At 47.2% G+C, this 23,314-nt stretch overlaps 1 protein-coding gene across 1 annotated transcript in view; it reads right to left on the bottom strand.

Moving 5' to 3' along the window:
- Window positions 1-23,314, bottom strand: part of LOC119459395 (ATP-binding cassette sub-family C member 3) — a 74,697-nt gene that overhangs the window by 30,245 nt on the left and 21,138 nt on the right. Inside the window, exons 5-8 of the mRNA XM_049671693.1 lie at window positions 15,659-15,734; window positions 13,554-13,749; window positions 10,307-10,617; window positions 8,043-8,384 (exon numbers count right to left, since the gene is read on the bottom strand). Coding sequence (XP_049527650.1) covers window positions 8,043-8,384; window positions 10,307-10,617; window positions 13,554-13,749; window positions 15,659-15,734 — 925 coding nt within the window. The remainder of the gene's footprint in view (window positions 1-8,042; window positions 8,385-10,306; window positions 10,618-13,553; window positions 13,750-15,658; window positions 15,735-23,314) is intronic.

Below are 23,314 nucleotides of genomic sequence, written 5' to 3'. Positions count from 1 at the left end.
CATAACATGCTTTTAGCTCCCGTTGTCAGCGACCTTCAATTGACATTGAGCCAAACGCCAGAGCTGTTATCCGGGCACTCAAAACGAGAACATGCCAGCAAGTTGCGAGAATAAAACGAGATCATCTGAACAACCAGTCAAAACTTAAGAAAATGCGGTCTCTGGCCCCCAACACTTTCTACAGGACCGCATTACATACACTAATGTTACTCTCTAAACAAGTTACAAAAAATATTGCTTCGGAGTTTCTTCACACAATGTTTCTTCACACAATCACCCAAGCTGCAACTCCTAGTACGCTGAAGTTTTATGTCATTTCCAATAGCGACATTGAAAAGGCAGATACAGGGGACCAAGGCCGCAAATTTGCAGCCGACCACTTCGATGTGACAGGAAGAAAGATGCGTCGGCTCTTCCCGGGGGCGCACGCGAAGCTTGTGGTACCCCTAAATTCCCTGGCGTCTGGGTTTGCAGCCCTTCGTTGAAGCTGGGCTTCGGTAAGACGGCTTTTTAACGTGGGATCCGCTGCCTGCCGCTGTAACCGAGCCTGGGCTTGGGCTGCCTTGAACGCACGATCCGCACCGCGAGCGCGAGCCTGCTCCTGGCGATGTTGACGGCTTTTCTCGTCGAAAGCGGGCTGTTCTGCCGCCGACCCAACAAAGCGCGTCCTTTCCATCCATTTGCCGAGCATGCACTGAAGAGGAGACCAGACCCAACGCGCGCGAAGCCCTTTCTTTCCCTTCCTCTTCCCCCGGCGCGCACCCGCTCCTGATTGGGTGCTCCCGTCACGTGTCACGGGTGCGCGCCTCACGTGTTTCACCAGCGGTCTATTATTCATAGCCTTTCCCGCCGTTTTCCTTCACTTGTGCGAGACGGGTTTTTTGCGGTCACACCTACAACGGCACCAACACTTGCGGGCAATACAAGCTTCAAAAGTGGCGAGAGAGCTGAGCGCATTGCAATGTTGCAAGAAGAAACGCGCTTGAAGGCGGCGGCATCACAGGTAGCAAAAGACACCCTATGGTAGCCATTTCATGCTTACATCTACTCTCAAACACGGGAGAGCCAGTATTTTTCCCATTGGTTAGTACCTGATCAAGGCATTGCGAACAGGTGCAGGAAGCGTGCTGCTGAAAGTATAAGAAAAAAAAAGGTTCAACATATCCGTTAAACGCATTCTCAAACCTAGCTTCGAGCCCTCATTGTTGATTGCGTTCATGTGATGCCGTTTTGATCCAGTATTACCGGAAATAAGCGAAACTGATGTACGCAACCAAATTAATTATTAAATCGTGGTTGATATTGAAGGCTATATGAGAATGACTTGACCGGATATTGAATAGTGTCTTATTACCATACAGGGATCATCGTGCCTATAAGTAAAGAATGCATGAATTTCAAGTTTTATGAGCATGTTGCATTAAGTCACAATTTGGCACGTGCAGAGCACCTGCACATTGAATTTGCTTTAGCATGTTCTTCACGTGTATACATTAACCTGCCAAAGCGTCCGTTTTGTGCGTCGTGGTACCCCGTTTCTTTGACACCAGCGTTTGAGCCAATGAAATTCAACGCAATATAATATTCGTAATAACAACGAAGCCAAGTGGAAAAACTGGAAGCACAACATAAAAAACTAAAATTCCGGCACAAATTTCACCATAACTGTTGATGTTAATGTGGTTAGAATTGAGGCAATGTAGCGAAACCAGCATAGCGGCTAAGCTTTATTTAGAATCTGTAGAATCATTCTCAGACTTGCTTGCTTCGGCTACATGCAACGCACACCTTCTCCGGTACCAGCCCACTTTGCTATGGCGCTGATTTGCCAAGCTCGGTCATGAGCAGCACGGCATGACGACGAACGAACAACATCGATGTAACGAGAAAGGCACTATGACAATGACAGCATGACAACATTGACATGACGATTCTGAAATGACGACGATGGCGTAATGAGGACAGCTTGGCGACGACGGAATGAGAACCAGGATGACATGGTATCACACGGTTTCATGTCACACGGTATCAGGATGACATGGTACATATCACACGGTATCAGGATGACATGGTACCACGACGGTATCACAACGGATGCATGACTACTGCACTCCCGACGACGACGCAATCACGGCGAAAGCATGATAATGACGGCATATTTACGATTGAATGATTATAGCATGATTAGGGCAGAATGAAGAATAACGAATGACGTCGATGAAACAATGAAAACGGTATTAGGATGATGGCATGACCACACTAGGAGGACGTTTTTTGAAGCGTTGACGTTATCGAGATGACCGAGTGACGATGACAGCATGACGAGAGCAGTATGAGGACGACGGCACGACGAACGTCGAGTGACGAAGTTATAATGACCATGAAGGAACGACCACGACGGCATCACGTAATGGTATGACAAGGAATGCACGATGAACTGTGTACGACGACACCGCTATGACAACAACGGCTTGTCAGCAGTTCAAGGGCAATAGGTTGACTAGGATGATGTTACAACGACTGTGTGAAGGCGATTCTAAGGCAACGATGGCTTGGCGGCGAAGCTGTCACGACGACGGAATTACGAGAGTCGGATGACGAACTATAAAGACAGCGATGGAATGACTACGAAGGCATCACAATGACGGTACAAGAAGGGATGCGTATTGAGTATAAGACAACGACGGCATGACGATAGTCAGAGGACGAATCAAGGATGACGACGAAGAGTCTGATGGATTATGAGCAGTTGCTAGGAGCAGCGTCCCATTCTTATCTATCGGAGCGCTTCCAAGGACGTGGTTGCCAGCTTGTCTTCAAATATTCATAAATTCTTGACAAAACGAGAGAAGAAGGGCGAAGCACTGGCTGCGATATCAAGGGCTTGACGTTGCGCTTCAACAACTTGGATGATGTTCCAACTATACGTGGTTCCGATTGCCGCGGACGCGACATACGAAGGAACGAATTCTAGGATTTTATGTGCCAAAACCACGATTTGATTATGAGCCACGCCGTAGTAGGGGACGACAGATTAATTTTGACCAGGAGAGGCTCCTTGACGTGTCCCGCCCCCGCAACATACGCTGCAGCGCGAATATTTCTGGCACCCCTAAAATCTATAACACGCCGTGTAGGGCCTATTGTGGCGCTGCACAGGACACCACGATGCTGCCCGTAAAGAGCCGCGCCAGTAAAATAACGTCACTTTCAGGTTCGAGCACTAATGTGGTTTTGCACATTTATTATTTATTAGTCTGAGAAAAAATTTGAGATAAAGGCCATGCGCTGTGAATATTATGCTTCATGGCTTTTGTTTGTTGGGTGCCATTCTAAAGTTCTGAGGAATAATTTAGTCAAGAACTTAAGACCTGGTTTGAGCAACCTCGTGGTCGAATAGTATATCATTCGTATACGGTAAATACGACATGCATATAATATACCATACATATATCTAAATATTTGCGGAACCGCAGGGCCACACCGACGGCGGTTGGAAGGCTAAAATCTGCTGGGTTGTCCATATAATTCCTATCGCAATAAAAATAAATCAGGAACTCATCCACGCATTTCATATCAGAAAATATTGAGACACGTGTCTCAACCAGCCATCAATGTAACAGACAAATAATTTACATACTTTTAAAGCGTGAGTCACGTGAGGGATAAGCAAATATGCGTTTCGTCGTTTTATTTTGTTCGAGTTTGACCAGGTGGTCTAGAGGATACTTTTCGACGTTTCTATATATATATATATATATATATATATATATATATACATCAGTTGCGTGTCCGCGCTCGTCCTCACCTCTCTAATTACGCTCATAATTACCTCATCCTGTCTGAACTTCCACAGTTTCGAAAAATGCAACCCTGCTAATTTGCCCAATATCTGTTCTTCTGAGGGATATTCTACCCTGACAACCAATTTGCTATCCCCTTCAAGAAGACGTAAAATTTTTCATGAGTGACCAGTGCGTTCAAGAAGCTGCATATCAACCTTTAAAACAAACAAACCACCTTCTCATGCGGACGTGCGACAAAAGACACGTCGGTGAGGACGTCTGGCAGGACTCCGGGCTTGTAGGACGCAGAATAGTTGTCGAATTCGAGCTTTCCTTCAGAGGGCCACATTGTTTCATCTAGTGGACGAATGCAAATGACCTGGTTGTCGTCACATCCTCTCTTATGTCGCCGGGTATTGTCGCTCCGTGATTCGTGCTTGTCAACCTGGTTTAGTGAAAAAAATTACGTCTGCTATCTTTGTTTTGAGTAAACAACAAAAGTTACCTCTAACACTCTTATAGAGATGCAGCTACACTTTTCAAATCAGTTGACAGCACCACCCCCCTCCTATTTCTGACACGCATATCAAGTAAAAATGCAATCAACGTTGCGAAAGGAAATACTCGGGCAGCCAATGAGAAGTCGCTCACTTTTATGTGGTCTGGTTACGTAGAAATTAATTACTATAAGTACATCTGGTTATATATATTGAATTTTTTTTGGGGGGGGGCGCTTGATTTTTACAGAGAATTCAATAAAAGTACAGACGTTTTTCATCATCTACTGTTGGGAACTACCAGGAAATATCAGTGTAGTGGAGGACTGTGTTGGCACGTGATTTACAAAGTTCAAATATTCCGTAGTCTTGTTGCAATTTCATTACAATTTTTCGCCGCAAACTGAAGTTTCTAAAACTATTTGATAACACTTACCTCTTGGGGCAACCGAGTGTACTCCAGACACCTCTCCAATGACACAAACGTTTGGACAAAAAAGAACACGGAACCTGTGGCTGCCATGACAAGAAGGGAAATCTGCGAGAATAAAAAAAAGTATCGTAACTCCGTATTGAAGGGCACCTAGTATAAAATTCAGGAATTGGTACCGAAATACCACATTTTCTCTTGTGAGCTTCCGCAAGTAAGAAATGGTACGCTCTAAAGAATGTTGCGGGATCTGGTGGTTTTACTTGATAGGGAGGAGGAATAAACATTTATTGCGGAACCAGCACTTTAAGGTGGCCGGGCCTAACCCTCCCATGAGGGGACGTCGAGGGCTTGCCTCGCCGCCGCCTCACGGGCGTGCTGGGTCGCCCAGGTTTGGTCGTCGAGGGCGGAGCTCCGCAGAGCCTCACGCAACCTCGACGAGAGGGTCGTGGTGTTACTTTGTGTGTACTGCGCTGGGCACTCCCACAGCATATGCGGAAGCGTAGCCGGGTGAGTGCCACAGCACCGGCAGTTGGGGGTATTGTAAACTTCAGGGAATATAAGGTGGAGGCGGGCGGGTGAAGGGTACGTATTTGTTTGTAGCAGACGCAGGGTGGTAGCCTGCGCCCGGCTGAACTTGGGGTGAGGTGGGGGGAAGGTTCGGTGACTAAGGTAAAATGCCTTAACGAGATCGTTGTAAGTAGTCAGACTCTCCCTGGTGTCCAACTCGTCTCCAGTGTCTCCGGCGCGGTTGACTAGTCCTCGCGCAATGGAGTGGGTGACCTTTTACTTGATACACTGGCGCGTTATATCAGTTAATCGCTTACCTTTGCGGCCAATCTGACAATACCTGACAGTGGCCTACTAATGCGGCCAACGAACAGTGTGACGTAATTCCCTAGAGCTTCTCCTTTTTATTCCTAACGAAATTGTCAAATCAATATCAAATGCAGCAGACGCTATTCCCCGCTTTAAATGCTAATATTTATGTTCTACAAAGAAAACGTAATACGACATTCTTTTATCAAAAGCTTCGAAAAAATGCAATGTTTATAGATGTTTATCGTCTGTTAAAAGTGTCATTTCGTTTATTAAAATTATCTAGGAATATTTACTCTTACGTCGCGCAAGAATGTCAGAATGATACTTCAGCTATCCGTAAACATCGTAAGTGACAACAACAAAAAATGCAGTATGGTAAATTACATGCAGTCAGGGCATGCAGGCTACTATTCTGAAGCACTACAAAAGTTGTGTTCAGAGATGCTAATGATTTACTGAAACACTACGACGCCTTATGATAGGCAAACATTTCACGTTCTAAGGCGTATTTTTATTCATACATTATTTGTAGGGCGTCTAGTATTGTGACTTTTAAGCTTCCGTTATGATTAGGCAGTGTAAATGCAACTAACTTTACCCATTTATTATCATTGCGAATGTAATCTTTACATGAAATAAAAAACACCTCTGTACACTTCAAGAAAGCCCCACAAGCTGTCACTGGTTTAAGTTTTCCCATGTGACCAACGCGCATTTCTAAACGGACAAATGCATAGAGCAGTAGCAAGCGCATACACAAAAGTGTCGAGAGGATATCAAAACTGAAAGCGCCGTATCTTGATTCTGCGGGCGCAATGCGCTGCCCAGGCGGCGCAGCGGAAGCGCCGGTCAACAGCGCTTTGCATGCCGCTTTTACCAGTTTCGTGTAGTACAAACGTGCAGTACAAAATCGCGTAGTACAATCGTGTAGTACAAAACGCGAGGTCATCCTGGTGAATGCAAGACGGCGCGGTTTATCAGCTCGCTCAGCTGCGCTGTGGTGAGAATTTGGAGAATTTCGTGCGCGCGAGGCTTTGAAGCATGCCTTCTGTTGCGAAAGAAGAAAAGTGCTATGCCGAATGCTAACACTGCGTGCGCGTAGTCGAAGACACAGGTTCGCTGCGCTGCCGCTCAAGTCGCCCGATGTCAAGCCGCAACGGCAGACTGGCGCAATGTGCGTCCATTTTCTTAACGCGTGTAAACTCAGAACCATGGCCTCTGAACAATTTTGCAGTCAACGAATCAAAATATTAAACGAATAAATAAGCGGCTATAAAACGAACGCACAAACTGAGTCTGACTGGTTCTGGCGCGTACCCACGCTGGCTGCCGTTCGACTGCCGGACACAGACAAACATATAGGTCATACGCACATTTCCCGGCAGTTGCTATCAGTAAATGGCGCGATTGCGTCTCCGAAGATTTCCGTTCACGCCCATGGATATTGCTCATAGAGACATGAACTATCATCATCATAATCATTTATTGGCCCTTAAAGGCCCCTGCTGGGGTATTACGTGGCCCTTAACGCCCCTGTTGGGGTATGTCCGGCAGCAATTGTGTCGTTTCTTTGTCATTCATCTGCTTAACACCACCGTGTGCTGTCACAACCGATCTTTAAACACGACTTTTTATCTGCATTCATGCTGTATCTGGCAGTCTATGCCACTTCAGTCAATTGGCTTTCACTTGTACCTTAAGCAACGTGTTCCTTAGCGGTGTGTACCGATCATTACTCTTTGCGTAAGTTGCCTGTGAAAATTCGCCATCGCAAGTCACGCAAATTCCTGTGCGTACCAGTTTTAATAAACAAATAACACCACCCGTAGTTCTAGAGACTCGAGCGCGGGGCTCACTCTTGACGAGATAAGACACAGCTCAATGTCAGCAAACGAAGGTACCCTTTCCGCAAGTAAACACCCGAATAAAATAAGAAGTGTACACACAAACGAAACAAGCGAGACCGGCTGTACCGTCCGATGACACCGTAACGCAATGCGGACAGTACTTGTGCTACCCAGCCAATTTCGTCACTCGCAAACCAGGCACGCTGCGTTCAAAACTGCAGCCCACCAGGTCCACATAATCAAAAATTCAATAAATTTAATTATGAGACCTTACGTGCCAAAATCAAAGTATGATTATGAGGCACGTCGTATTGTGGACTACGGATCAATTTTGGCCACCTGCGGTTCTGTAGCGTGCACCCACCAACGCACGGTACATAGGCGCTTTTGCATTTCGCCCCTATCGAAATGCGCCAGCCGTGACCGGTGGTTCCGCGACCTCAGGCCAGGTTTCTGCGCAGCAAGTACGGCCTCCAACCATTGTGGGTACTTAACGCACACACCGACCATCGCTGGTTCTTAACATGCATGGCCACTTTCATTTCTGAGCCTGACTGTGTCTACAGTACTCCACAGGGAGTCTAATACATCAGCGAACACATCGCCAAATTTTTAAAAAAACGTGTGTAAACTTACGCTGAAAAGGAGAAGGACAACTCACCCCCATAGATGAACTAAGTGCAAGTCCCACCGAGCTTGCATCCGCAGCAACGTTCTGACTGCGCCCCGGAGGAAGAATGGCAAAAACGACTGATGCAAGGATGACGACAAAGCCGCACAGTCCACCGAGGAAGCGGGAACAACGAAGGCAGTCCACCAGCGTCAACAGCGCCGTCATCGCCGCGTCCACGAGCCGGTAGCAATGTGCGCAGAAGCGGTCCTCGACGCCATATGAGCGGACCACGCTCAGCGTGTCACGTGTCTCGGCCACATGATGTAGAAGGCGCGATACCTGGACGCTCTCCAACCGGCGCGCCGCATTCGAGGCTTTGGCCACAATCACCTACAAAATGATAGCAGGGAATTTAGCACAAATAAGACGGCACTCCGACGGTAAATGACCGGACAGCTTCAATCGATAAATTAGTTTTTTCTATTTATTTCGTATCAGGAACGAGAACGCCGGTACCATTTCGTCCTACTGCAAATTTTCGAAGTCAGAGGCATTGTTGATATGTGCTCTGCGCAGTCTACCGACTGTAATTATTTGGCCATTTTGGAGAGTCACACTCGAGACAAACCACCAGCAATTATTTTGTTGCTGCTCAGCCGTAATTAGCAAACAAGTGAATGAGGTAGCGTTCAAATTTGTGTGGAAAAAGTCCCTCATTAAGCTAGTTCATATTGAATTTTGCTGACATACCACTGTAACAATATTTGGCGAAATATAGGAACGTGCTCTTTATGTTAACTCAAGATAATGTGTGAGATCAGTGGCTACTACAAAAAACTAGGTCAATTACGAATTCTGCAGAAGCCTGCCACGAACCATGACCTTAGTACAGCATTTGACGAATCAAGCTCTATGCTACTAGTTGAGCGCTGCCCCTCCTCCTTCTCTCATTAGCCATCATGAGAAGCTATCAAAAGCCTAAACAAGAATGCGCAAATCTCACAGTATCTTCCCTTTTTTTCTGAACTTCCACATATATTCGCAGTTACGAGCAATCTCCTGGCCACTTACGCTCTTTCCTGTCTTCTCCAGACACAAACGCCGGCCCGAATGACAAAAGATTGCCTCTCCATTTGCCCTACCTGCTTGTCATAGCGCATGTTTCAAATGTGCAAGGATGTTTAAAATGTAAGTGTGCATGCCTTATACATGCTTCTCGTATATCAGTTTTTTATACGCACGACGGCCGATATGAATAATCACGCTAGTTTCTAGCAGATTGTGCGGTCCTGCCGAAGTATGTCCGGCACCACTTAAGTACAGTACAGCGGACTGTACTTAAGGGTCAACAGGGTCAGTTTTGATAAACAGCTGTGGAAATTTTCTGCTTAGTGCTTTGAGTGAATTATTGACACAGCGGAGCTAACGTAAGACTCTAGAGATGATGTTTGGTGAATGCACTAATGCCGCGCCCAAAGATGGCTGATACTTAGTACTCGAGCTAAGACGTAATCAACACATTTGTCACCGCTCTAACATCATTACCATAGAAGTTGTCGACAGAAATAGTAGAAGTCGACCGCCTATTCTTATGCAACACTGACTGTACTTTGTATGGGCACCTCATGATAAAGCGGTACCCTGAATGTGTGCTCTCCTTGTTTTCTTTCCATCCCCTAACCCCCCTGTTCCTGCAAAGGGAAGCGAAACAGAATTGCGTGTTGTTGACAACCTCGCCCTTCCTTCACACTTTTTTGTCTCTCTCTCTCTCTCTCTCTCTCTGCGCCGAGCCGCTAAAAGCAATGAAGCTTCTGGCTTCAAAAATAAACAAACCCACCACTGATGAGACTAAGATATATTTGAAATTCACTGAAGCTAGCAGCATTAGATTAGTGGACTTCAGGGACATGAAAATTGCAGCCAAGGGCAGCTGCAGCGCATGTTGAGTGCTCGCTACCCGCAAGGAAACAACTAGTAAGGGTGCATTCGAATTAGCTTTCATAAAGTGGCAGATCGTGCAGCGTGTTACAACATTTTCGACATGCCATCAAATAATCTGAACAGTACCTTCGCGTAATATTAAAACAAAGTTAAAAAGCCGCGATATACGTATACGCCATCGATGGAAGCATCTTGCTGTAATGGCACAACAGATCTATCTCAAGAATGTTCGCAATAGCATTAACCAGACCATTCCTAAATCAGTAGCCTGTAGAGTATTATTACCAACGAGATCATCGTTTACTTATCAGATCATGTCTCGTTTACTTATTTTCTACGGAAATATTATGGGAAGTACCACTGGGTAGTACCATTGTAAATAGGTAGAATGTGACAGCCAAAGCTGCCATAACTGCTGCCGTCGGCAGCAGTAGTCCAGTGACGATAATCCTCGCGATCCCTGCAGTGAGCGATTGCAGCAGCTGCTTGCAGCCCAGAAAAAGACGCGAGTCGATGCAGTCCAGTTCAGTGGAAAGGCGGTTGAGCACACGACCCCTCGGGGTCGCATCGAAGAAGCCCACAGAACTTCCTAGGACGCTGCGGATCATCGCTTTGTGCAGGCGGTAGGACAGGTTGCGCTGGCTCACAGCGAGGGTGAAGGTCCCCAGACAACCAAACAGCACTGAAGAGATGATTTCAGAGAAGATGACATTTATTAGTTAACATAGTAAAAGCTACGAACAACAATATTATAAAAAAGAAAAGGTTGTGAACTGCTTGTGGAGTCGTATTTTGTAACCTTTTTAACCTCCGATGTGGCTCAGTCTACATCACGGTGTAAGAAAAATAGCTTAGGTGTTGACAGTGCGCCCGGCAAAGCGGCCACATCTTGTTCGGCACACCGACGCTTTTCGCTCGGCCGGTAGATGGCACTAGTGTCTGGGGGCTTAACCACGCTGCCGCAGAACGTGTGCCATCTGTCGCGCGGTTTGCCTGAACGTGTAGGCGGAGCCCCCAAGCGTATTAATTGCAGCACGCAGCTTTATTGCCTTCAGTGTAGAAATCTTGTCAGTACATTTAAAATTTGCTCGTTGCTCTACGCGCAGTAATCCCTAGCGATGGGCCGGGATACCGGGATAATGGTGTGCAAGGTTGAGAGGAAGTTTGCTGCCACTATTTTCGGCAAGCTTTGTTGTGTCCTTTCATTACTTATTTACTGCTCGTAAGCGGCGTGGAGACGTTCTCATCGCTTATCGCGAGTGGGCGCGCGGCCGGTTCCAAAGCGCTTAGGCCCAATGGATACAACGGGCTTGAAGGCATCCGAATATGCCTTAAAAATGGGCTCTTAAAAAGGCTCATTCACCATGGTCCGAACTGAGCACACTTGTCAGATCGATGCCAGAAATTTCTACGAATTGCGCAATGGAATTGTTCGGAAGAGTCTATTATTATATTTTGCGAGTAAGGAATGAAGTACATTTCTTAAAATATTTTTCTCGTGTTGCTTGCCTTATATTTGCGGTATATTTCAATCTAACGCAGTACATTAAAGAATGCAAGTGGTTGCCAGTGCTACAGTTGTTCCTGTTCCATCTGTGCACTAAGTTTAGGGCAGTCGAATTATCTTCACTAATACCGTCACATTTTCTGTGCTTGTACAGTTTAATTCATAACGGTTACTGCCTCTGCCCTAACAAATGCTTTTTGGCCTGAGGGACGATACACAATAAATAAAATTGCTTTACTGGGGACAGATCATCAAGGGACGTGCTGGGTAGTGAAACTGTTGGATATGAAAGAGGGTAGTTATGGGACTGTGATATATAATTTGTTTGTGTATGTTTATGTGCGCGTGTGTGTATGTGTCCATATACACATCTATTACTGCACAAACATCTATTACTGCATCGCGCACATTGAAAACGCAATTACAATATTTTTGATGTACATTCTACAATGGCAGTAAAACGTTGTACATGCATAAAACACCTTTATTCAAAGCACTTGCAAGAAATCCCCAATGGCCAGTAAAGCATCTGAAAAAACTCTACAATATTCTCATTAAGCAAACAGCTGTTGCAAACATTTGGCAAACTGTTTCTTACACCGTAAGAAACAGCCGCTTCTGCGAAGACGATAGCTTTTACACCAAAACCTTCAACCGAATTCACTGCCCAAGTGGGTGCCGGAAATTTAACCCTGGCAAGAGAGCTTGAAAGCCGTGAAATTGTGAGACACTGCCTTGCGTCTTCCGTTGAATCCGACATTCCTCCATGCTTTCCTTTCACTTGGCAGTAGCTGGTTAATTGCAGTTTCTGAATTTGAAAAAAAAAATCAATCACAAAGATGTACAATTAACGTAAACGGATGCAGAAGGTAAGAAAATAAAATAGCTGCGGCTGAGTGAACTAATATATACGATTTACGAAGTTATTCCTAATTGAAATGTCCTCTTTGAGCGTAGAATCGTGACAGGATAGCATGTTCGTAGAAACTAGGAAGTACAAGCGGTGAACTTTCAGAGATTTCAAATTATGTTTAATTTCTAGACCCTCAGGGAAACAGGGAAAAAAGTAAATAAACAGCGTTGATGAATGCAAACGCGCGCTTAACGTGGTGTACTGAAAGGATTTGAACAACATTGGTCGTGGAGATACTTAGACTTTACAGAAAAGAAATTGACAAACCTTTGCGTCATCCAAGCCAACCGTCTCTGGATATGACGAGCACGATAAAGAGCTGTCATCGCCCCGGTACTTCTCTGCAAGTGGTGCGTCTTCTTCGCCGAAAAGTACGGAAAGTGCCTGGCGTGGTGCGGTATCGCAGCTTTTGACACAGAGTTTCTTAAGTGGCCCCGCTTCAGCTACTTGTTCATTGTTTTCTGCGTTTACTATTTTCACAGAAAAAATGACTTTTTGTGCGACTGGCCGGTCACTTGCAGCGGGCGCCACGTTTCTAAGCGAGCATGCTGGGATGGGGCTTTAAAGAGCGGCACTCTCTCTTTGCAAGTTCTGTAGCCGGAATTGCAGTTTGGAACAAAGCCCTTCTTTCCCATTGCTGAAACGATTCAGTGGCACAGACCTTGATTCAACACATCCACGCTGCTAACAACGGCCACGACACAACTGCGATACACAGAACCAACCGCTGCTCTGAGCCACGCTCGCTGCTCTGTCGGCTCGGCCTCCTAGCCGCTGCGCCCTCTACAATTACGGAATCGGCGCGGGTATCTCCGAACACGATCTGGCCGCGCCGGTTGCCGAGGAGACGGCGGAGTGTAACCACCTAAACTATTTCTTACACCATGGTCTACATTTTATTCCACTGCTCAGCACGGCGTCATGGCTTTGACTCTCGGCCATGGGGGCCGCATTTGGATAGGAAAGAAACGTCAAAGCGCTTGTGCACGTGCAGATTTAGGTACACGTTTAATAATCCCCAAGTGGCTGCAATTATCCCAGGGCCCTCCACTACGACGTCTCTCATAGCCCCATTTCAAAGGGACGCTAAGCCATACGCAGCAATCAAAAGAGTATGACTGTCATAGCGACAATAGATGCCACATGAAGCTACACAAACCAGGGATAATCGTGCATTAAGCAACGAACATTCACTCACCATCACAGAAGCATATAGCAGCCAGGCCTCCAACCCACATGGACGTATTCCACTGGCTGTTGCTTGCATCTGTCCACTGCTTCATCCAGACCAAATATGTGCCCACGGCACATGCACGGAGCATGAAGCTCGAGCAGCACAAAGCGAGTGAGGGTCCGCATATCCGCACAATAGATAAGAGTAGGTCTGTAGTTTTCTGCAATGCAACCATTCCGTTTTGGTCAGCATTTCTCGGGCAGTATTAAAGCAAATCTTCATTTGCCTACACTCGCGGTTTGGCGGGAGCATTAATGTTCCTCACTGAGCAGTCGACGCAGTAGCGGCGAGGCAGACAAAGCGACCTATATAGCGATTGTTATTGGCCCTGCAGACGTTTCAATGACCGGCTACATTCTCGTCTGAATTCCGCCATGAAGCAACAAATTATACCGAAATATCATCACTGCCTCAAATATAAAGCATCGCCTTTATTGCCTATCTCCCCAGCGTTTGGGTTGGCTGCTCGATTTGTTTCTCGCTGAATAAACTCGGCCTTTCCAGAGACAATGCAATAATCAATTATGCCGATCCCGCAGGTTTTGTAAACCCCCATCGCACCGGTTACGTATCATTTGGTGGGGATCTCTACAGTCACGCAACTGCGCCGTGGTAAAGCGTGGATACGGCTAAGCATACAAAAATCCCACTAAGGGAGTGTGCGACATTCGCACTTGTCTCCAGAGACCGAAGCGCACTCTGAAGGCCAAAAAGAAAAGGCCTGGCCGGAAAGGCACTCAATCGCTATGCTGAAAAGGGCGGTGGAGAACCCGAACAGAAAACACATGCGCGTTACCAAGCCTAACGATACAAAACGTCCATGATGGATGGAGAACGTCAACAGTTTCTTGTGATTCTTGAAGCTCACGGACGTTAAAAACAGGACCGTCTCAACCGAACAAACAGGACCGTAACTGAACACGCAGGACCGTAACGGAACAACCGTAGACGAGCGTGGTGCTGTGTTTGTCTACATTCATTTTGGCTCAGTTTATGGCACCGTTATCTTCACGTCCCGAAGTCCACCAACCAGCAACATTCTATACGCTACTGCAAGTGCATGCGCTTGTGATCGGACATACGTCTCTGTCTCTTTGCCTGTCATTTTTTAAAAGCTTTTCAAGAAGCATTGGTGTACCGTCAATTTTAACTTGTAGATTCGATCTGCCGTATTTCTTGCTCTCTCCGAAACTGCTGTCATTGCAGCAAGTTATCAACGGTACATTCCGTAGGAAAGCCCGATCAAGGGCGGTCATAAGTATTCAATTTTAAGTGCGTTTGGTAGGCCGCGAGGCTTAAGTAGCAACAACAAAAATGTAGGCTCCTGGTGCAATGCCTATAAACGCCGAGGTCTAACACAGTCATAATAAAAACTGTCCATATTGTAAAGGTAGGCTAGCACTAGCATCAACCGTCACTATAAATCAACCTAAAGCATAACTTGGGTGTCAAATTTGTGGTGTCAATAAGGCTTATAAATACGGATTAGCAACATTCAACCATTCGAATAGCCAATTCTTTGCGAAAGAGGGCGAAGTTCTTCAGAATGGTGGTGAATGTGGTCGCGCCGAGCAAGCAGCATAAAAATACGTTCCATAAAAATCACTGAAATTATCCTTTATTCATTTTTTCGTGCTCTTTACGAAACTTTATCTCTGATCTGTCTCGTGGGAACAGGTCAACTTTCAGACGTTCCAGTTGGTATTTGTTATTCCTATATTGCTTGTTATGCCGCTTACGAGCGTTTTAAACTCTATGCCTCGCATGGGTATAAACTGGTTACATTCATGTACCACCCCGCTAACCTGCTCAGCTCTTATATTGAATATACTTCGTTATTTAACGTCATCAATTCTTTACTGAATTATGTCCTTTATTTAGTTTCTGCTTACACACCATTTACCGCTGCAAGCAAAAAGCATATCCTTGTTCTCCAGGAGGAAAGTAAGAAAACGGAGAGTACAGAGTACAGCTCCTTCTGAGCTTCAGAGTGTTGACACATACGCCACGCGAAATGTGCCACACTGTCTATCTCCAATTGTGTCATAATAAGTGGACCTTTTACATACCAAGTTTGACGTTTCGACTTCATCATCTGTGAGTATATGTGCAGGCCCTTTTTTATCTTGATTCAGTGGCATTGCCCTGCAAGAAATAATGAACGCAATCGCATTGCATGGCTGTACGAGGGTCTCGTCGTACCTTAAAGTCTAGAGAAATTATACCGTGCATTATATAGATTTATTATCATAATGTGACTGTGTTGTAGATAATTGGGCTCTTCGTGATCTGCTCATTTAAGTGAAGTGCGCAAGAACTGTCACTGTGGGTGACCAGATCAATAATTTATGTCATCGTGTTCCCTCTGTCACGCCGCAAGCTAACTATGGCCTTCAATCACTGACCTTGCCCCCATCCCCTTGAAGTCGAAGAAAAAAATTGCATAACCTTGTAGATGATGGCCCTTAACGTTTCTCTGCAGATGTAACTCCTGCCCCGACACTGGACTCTCAGCTAATTTAACGCATCGACGTAACCACCCAGTTATTGTAAAATTTAGTTCCTTCAAAACGAAAGCAGTGGTCTTATCTAACGGCCGTAAATTAAAGGATACTTCCTACAGCATTGGCGAGGACTACAACCCAAGGTGCGCCGAAGCACCTTGTCTCCTTTGCAGAAAACAAATATATGCATTTTTCCCTTCGCTTCAAAATATTGCACATCGACTCGAAACGATATGTATTTGACGAATCATTTCACTGTGTCCAGGAACTAAAATAGCTATGGCGACGTCAAAAACTGCCTGCCTGTGCTACATCTGCCACTTGTGCAATTCCGCCGGTAAGACCAACCTCCGTGCCCTCCAGTCTGTGCAAGCTCAAGCTCTGAGAATATGTCTTGGTCTTCCCAGGTGTGCATCCACGGCAGCAACAATAGCCATCACGCATGATCACCCCATCAATACGTACATTCAAGTCGACGCTTTAAGGATGCACATCAGGCACTTCGCCCGACTTCCATCGCATCATCTCGCCTCCATTCCTGCCACTCGACCTCGTTCAGCGTTTAGCAGGATTATTGCCGCCAGCCATGGAACTTTACCATCGAACTTCACGCCTGCAGCACGACCATCTCTACCTCTGAGGTGCCTGCATCCAATCCAAGCCCTTCTTGTAATTCCCGGCATCAAAAAGAAAACGGAGATGTCGTCATTCGCCCTCAAACAAACTGTGCTTTCATTCATGCATGAAAAGCACAGAGAACGCACCCACGTTTACACGGACGGTTCTGTCTCCTCCAAAAGTTCAGCCGGAGCAGTGGTAATTCCCGTGAAATCTGTCACCATCCAATTCAAGACGTCTCACATTACATCATCGACGGCTGCAGAACTCGTAGCTATCCGTGCTGCTCTGGAATTTATTGGTCCCAAATCATCACAGTCATGGTCCATCTTTTGTGACTCGAAGGCAGCTCTCCAGTGCCTGCTGTCCCCTTTCACCCATGGACCTAACGCACAATTAGTCGCAGAAATCCGACTACTTCACCATCACGCAACCGACAAGGGGCACAACATCATCTACCAGTGGATACCGGGTCACTGCGGAATTTCGGGAAATCACAGTGCGGATGACGCTGCCCGATCGGCCCACGATGGTGCTCCTATTGTATCGATACCACTGTCGAGAACAGACGCAGCCACAAAACTTCGTTCCCCTCGCACGCGAGCTTACGCAGACTCTGTGGAACACCAGTGACTTCAGCAACGCACGCCTCCACAGATTGGATCCACGTCTGCAACTCCGTCTTCCACCACGAGCGGAAGCAACACTTCTGTGCCGCCTGTTGCTCGGCGTGGCATTCACGAACGCCTATTCCTTCCGCATTGGAATGGCCGACAGCCCTGCTTGCAACAACTGTGGCTGCGAGGAGACAATCAAGCACCTCCTCTGTGACTGTCCCCGCTACAATGTGGCAAGAAAAGCGCTCGCGACTGCGCTTGAAAAACTGGACAATCGCCCCTTCACAGAGGAAAAAGTTTTAGGACACTGGTCTAGACGGGCTTCGGCACTCAAGTCCTTAAGGGCTCTGCTGAAGTTCTTGAGGGCTTGTGAATTGTGCGACCGGCTTTGAACGTTGTAGCGCGTAGGGTCGCGTTATTGCGCGAATTTCATTTTATTTTATTTTATTTATTTTATTTTATTTTATTTTTATTTATTTTCTTAATTTTTTTGTTTCGTCTATCACCTTTCATTCCCTTTACCCCTTTCCCCAGTACAGGGTAGCAAGCCGGTATTTTTCACTGGCTAACCTCCTTGTCTTTCTTTCCCTTTCTTTCTCTCTCTCTCTCCGCCATTTTCAGTTATCTACATTAAAACATGAAGCGTCCTTTCAAAGCGTGATATTGTATCAAACCTTGTTTCACCAAATGGAAGTAACTTGCCCATGCTAACTGAAACATGGCTCACCGATGACGTCCCTGATACTGAAATATTACAAGACCTCCCAAACTTTGATCTAATCGGTAAAGATTGGCAAGGATGCAGAGGTGGAGGCGTCCTTATTGCCATTAGCAAACAACAATCGTGTTCTACCAATTGACATATGTTCAGATTTAGAAATTTTAGGGATCATCTGTCGTGCCAAGCCACACCTACAGCTCATTGGTATGTGCTACCACCCCTCTAACAGTTCTCCCGATTTTCCCAGGAAACTTCACATCCTAAGCCAACTAGTCAAAAAGTACCCTAACGCGGGCATTCTATTGTTGGGGGATTTTAGCCACCCGACCACTGACTGGTCTAAACTTCAAATAGCTACTGGAAATATAGGATCTAACGAGGTGGTAATGTTTGTCTAATATTGACCCTTACACACTTGGTAACGGAGCAACGCATGACACTCGGGGTAATGCTAACATCCTAGACCTGCTATTGTTCCTTACCTCGTGCATAGCGAAACTTTTCGAGCACATGATACGCAATTGGCTAACCCCATACCTCGAAGACAACGGATATTTTCTGTGTTCGCATTCAGACAGAACCTGTCAACGCAAGGCGTCTTCTTTCTACTCAAGGAAGACCTCATCGACCATCGGAGCACCCGAAGCAAATCCTCAATCCTTGCCATCGACGTAAAGAGAGCTTTTGACAACGTCAATCACGAAGCTTTCCTCTGCATCCTTGAAGACCTGAGCTGTGGGTCGCGGACATACGACTATGTCAGGAATTTCCTCATGGTCCGCACGGCCGCAGTGGGAACAAACAACCTCCGCAGCGACAGCTTCCAACTACCGAACAAAGGCACCCCACACTGGTTGGTGATATCGCCATTGTTGGATATGCCTTATGTTTGAAGGTTAGTCTCGTGGAAGGCATACTAAGAAAGTGAAAAGAGCTGGTTGCGCATGGACACAGGTTACAGAAAGGCAAAGTCCTGATAACGCAAAACATGGCAGCCGATCCCCGAAGTGAATGCTGATGATGGAGCGAAGCCCCTTGGACGATTACGGCTGCTGCTCGAGCTCTCGCTTCAGGGTCTTGCTGCCGTTGCCGGCGTACTGCTGCTTCTCGTGCTCGTAGCTCGGGGTTAGCTTCGTGGCGTTGCCCTTGGGCTGCCGCGTCTCGTTCTCGAAGTGTAGGATCAGAGTCACGACGTTTGCGCTTACGTTCGCGCTCCTCCATACTGCAGTGCTAAGTCTAGCGACAGCGGCGCGGCGCAGGCGCAACACCTTCGCGCGGTTGGTATGCGCGCTGCGTGGGCTCTGCGAACGGTTCTGCGCATGACGTCGTGCACTTGCTCGGATAGGGGTTTCGGAGCGGCGCCGGCGCAGCGCAACACCTGTGCATGGTCGGTATGCGCGCTGCGTGCGCGACGGGGAGCTACGACGACGACGGCGACAACGGACATTGTGAGAACCTACGGAGCTTGGCTCCTAAAAAGGCAGTTATCCCATATTTTCCCGGAATCTCACACAACCTTAAGAGATAGGCAGGAGTGCAATTGTTAATGTTGTTTTTTTCCGCACCTACGGAACTTGTCTCACTGAGTAAGCAAACTTGCGCGGTCTTCCAGCGTTTTTTTTTAACTGCCGCAGAAAACTATTTGTTTGCCTAATCTGCCTTGTTGCCAATCTGATCTTGCAATTCGCCTAAACCTACGTTTTTTCGTTGCTGTAACCATGTTATTTTATTTTCGCTGCATTATGACTTCGTGTTTTATGCCACTCCGTTCTGTAACACCCCAAGGGCCTTGAAGGTATTGAAATAAATAAAATAAATAAAACCATGCACAGACAGTGCCCCACACAATGTGCACAGTGTGTCGTATATGAGATACCTATCTCATGTGGTAAAGTCTACATCGGGAAACCAGCCGATGCGTTAACGATCGGCTAAGGAACCACCGCAACAATGTTTCACAACACAATAGAAGTTCTTGTAGGCGTGCACTGTTGCGACTGTGGTTGCAAACCTGTCTTCAAAAAATGTAAAATACTATCTAGAAGCAAATCCAGCCTTACTAGAAAAATTATCGTGGCTGCCACAATTACACGTACGGGAAATAAGTGCGTTAGTTGTCCATCTATAGCCTTGTGTAAAAAAGAGCTGACCTTCCTAGATTCCGATTAGAGGGTGCGATAGCGTTATGAGCAGGTTCTGTGCGCTTGTGTGATCTTGTTTTCTTTTTTGTCATGTTTTCACTATAAAACTAGCTGTGCACCGGCAAAATATTCTTGTTCACCGTCAGTGATCTCTCTGTGTTGTTGTTGTTGCCCCCACAGATGTTCCTTGTGTGCCTCTCCTGTCTTCGTCTTAATTCGTTTGTTCCGCGCTGTAGCTTTCTACGAAGTTCAGCATTGTGATGAGGGGCTTGCCACTGCTGCTGAGGCAAATCAAGGGCATCGAGCATGCGTTATACGTGGATGATATAACCATCTGGACCAAGCCGGGCCTTTCCCCGGGAGAGCAGCAGGACGCCCTGCAGGAGGCGGTCGACAAGACCGAGAGCTACCTGCGGGAGTGCGATCTCGCGTGCGCCCCGGAGAAGTCCGAACTGCTAGTGTTGAAGGGGAGGACGAGAGGGCGTCCTCCACTGGGGATGCCGGACCCTGACCTGACGCTGAACGGCGTAAGAGTATATAAGGTGAATACGCTCCCAGTCCTGGGGCTGACTTTGCAAAAGGACGGCACCGGAATGGCTACCATCAGCCAACTCAACAAGACCGTCGCTTAGGTCGTCCAACTAATACAAAGGGTCGCGAACCGCACACACGGCCTTAAGGAGCAAGATACGCTCAGGATAGTGCAGGCCCTAGTTCCTAGTATTATGACGTACGGCACGCCTTACGTGGGACTCAAAGACAGCGAGCGGGACAAGCTGAACGCTCGGATACCAATGGCACACAAGACGGCGTTAGGTTTACCCCAGACGGCGTCCACGGAAAACCTACTGAGCCTAGGTATCCACAACACATGGGAAGAGCAAGCGGAAGCTCATAGAACTTGCCAGCTCGGGAGACTCAAGCTGACGAAGCCGGGAAGAGACACCCTGAGAAGCCTGGGATACCGAGTAGAAGACGAAGACAAAGGCAAGAAAAGAATATCGCTGCAGCTACAAAACAACATCAAAGTCGCGGCGCTGCCGCGCAACATGCATCCCTGGTATCAAAACGGAAGAAGAACAGCGAGAATCAAGACGCTCAGAAAGGCGTACCCAGACGACGAGCATTACCGCTACGTAGACGCCGCAAAGTACAGAGAGGTGAAGGCGCACGCCGTCAGCGTGACGAACGGTAGAGGAGCACAGCTCGCGGCCGCGTCAGTTGCCACCCGGTACACGGACTCGGTCGAAGAGACTGCAATCGCCCTCGCGGCTACCACAGCGAGGGTAAAGGAACACGTAGTCATGATAACGGACTCGCAGGCGACGTGTACGCACTACCAACTTGGAAGGATGAGCGCTCCAGCTTTAGACGTTCTCAGAAAGATCAAGGACTTCCCGGACATATACATAGTCTGGACGCCGGGGCACGAGTCACTGACGGGGAACGCGGCGGCCCAGGCTGCATCCCGAGAACACACTCTCCGGTCTAACCCACCGGGGGTCCGCGCCGCAGGGGACCCGGACGAAGGCGTACCCAGACGATACACAGACATCGTGGTGCATTACAGACTCGGCTGAAGACAGTATCGTCCACCGCATCCCAAATTGACGAGAGAGGACGCCGCTGCATGGAGAAGGCTACAGACAAACACATTTTCGCATGGGACGTTGTTCCAAGCGATGTATCCGACATGCTATGACTACGCCTGCAAGAAATGCTCAGCGCCGCGCACTCTCAACCATATGGTATGGGAGTGTGCGCACAACAAAGCACTGCCACCGATCTCCCAACCCCCTACTACGGAGCAGTGGGAGAACCTGCTGACCAGCTCGTGCCCTTCGACCAGCTTCGGACAGAGCACGACCGGTAGCGAGGAACCACGGCGTCCTGGACTGAGGATACCACCCACCTGGAGACGACAATCATGGTCTGCTCTTATTTAAAGTTTATATATCTCTCTGCATTAGGATGTACTGAGTGGTCTCAGGTTTTTTTTTTCTGCAGCATTCACCTGCCTCATCTAATTCCGAATATTTCCTCCGGTATGTTTTTGTCCTTACACAAGCAGCTCGTGCCTCAAATAGTAAGGCATTGGCCTTCATATTATCATTGGCCTTGTATAGGGGAAGGGAGTCTTGCGTGGTGGTTTCTTCCGGCATCGCTGAGGCTGGAGGTAAGGTACGGCTTCGTAGTTCCAGGTTGGGAGACTGGGATTGATACCCCGCACCTCCACCAATCTGTGAGGGGGTTTATTTATAAAGCAGTTAGGGCTACGCAACAGCCTTGGCTTAAAAGCGTCGGTCGCTGTCTCGCGCTCTTCGGGCTGCTGGACATGGTCATCCTCTCTCAATGGCTGCAGACTCTCTTCCCCACTACAGCCTTGTATTACCGCACAAATTCTCCCGTCTAATTTCTTTCTTCTCATTCTTTTAAACCTCCATGGTCCTTTTTGTTTCCAGTATTTGTATCCAATTCACTGTCTCTATTTCTCTCACTTTCTTTCTGATGACTCCCGTTTGTCTATTTACACTTTCAGTTAACCTATACTTTGTTCCCAACTTTCTTGACCTCGTCCTCCATTCTGTGTCCGCGCTTTTCAGGTACAGATACTTGTGCAGGAACGGACGGACGGACGCTATGAGTGTCTCCTTTGAGACGGGGGGGGGGGGGGGGGGGGGGAGTCCGTTGCGCCACCGAGCTCTTTAATATTTTCCCCAATGTCCTACCTATAGTTTTGCAAAAACGCACAGATGCAAACAGAGTCGCTCATCGCGGGGTTTAGCGGAAGTGAACGCCATGTGGTGGTGGTTCAAGGAACCCAGCGGCACGCACCTCGCGTTGATTGGCTGTGACCACGTTACTTTATGTAGCATCTCCAGCCACGCCGCCGGATTTTCCGCTTCACGAGCCATATAATGCTTTCGCATTAAAACTGCGCAGACATGAAGCCCCACTGCTTGTTAAAAACATACAAACATTTTGTACACAAGTATAACGTGAACAGTTTAAGACTGCACACTCTCGGAGAGCTCACATCATGGTCTGATCATGATATTGCGGAAAAATTACTGACCGCACTGCCACGCTCGGATAGGGCCGGTAGGAAGAACGCTAGGTTTAC

The sequence above is a fragment of the Dermacentor silvarum genome, chromosome 7 (assembly GCF_013339745.2).
Source record: "Dermacentor silvarum isolate Dsil-2018 chromosome 7, BIME_Dsil_1.4, whole genome shotgun sequence".
NCBI classification, from domain to species: domain Eukaryota; kingdom Metazoa; phylum Arthropoda; class Arachnida; order Ixodida; family Ixodidae; genus Dermacentor; species Dermacentor silvarum.
Note: the sequence above shows the minus strand (reverse complement) of the source record. Positions and strands in the feature narration are given on the sequence as shown.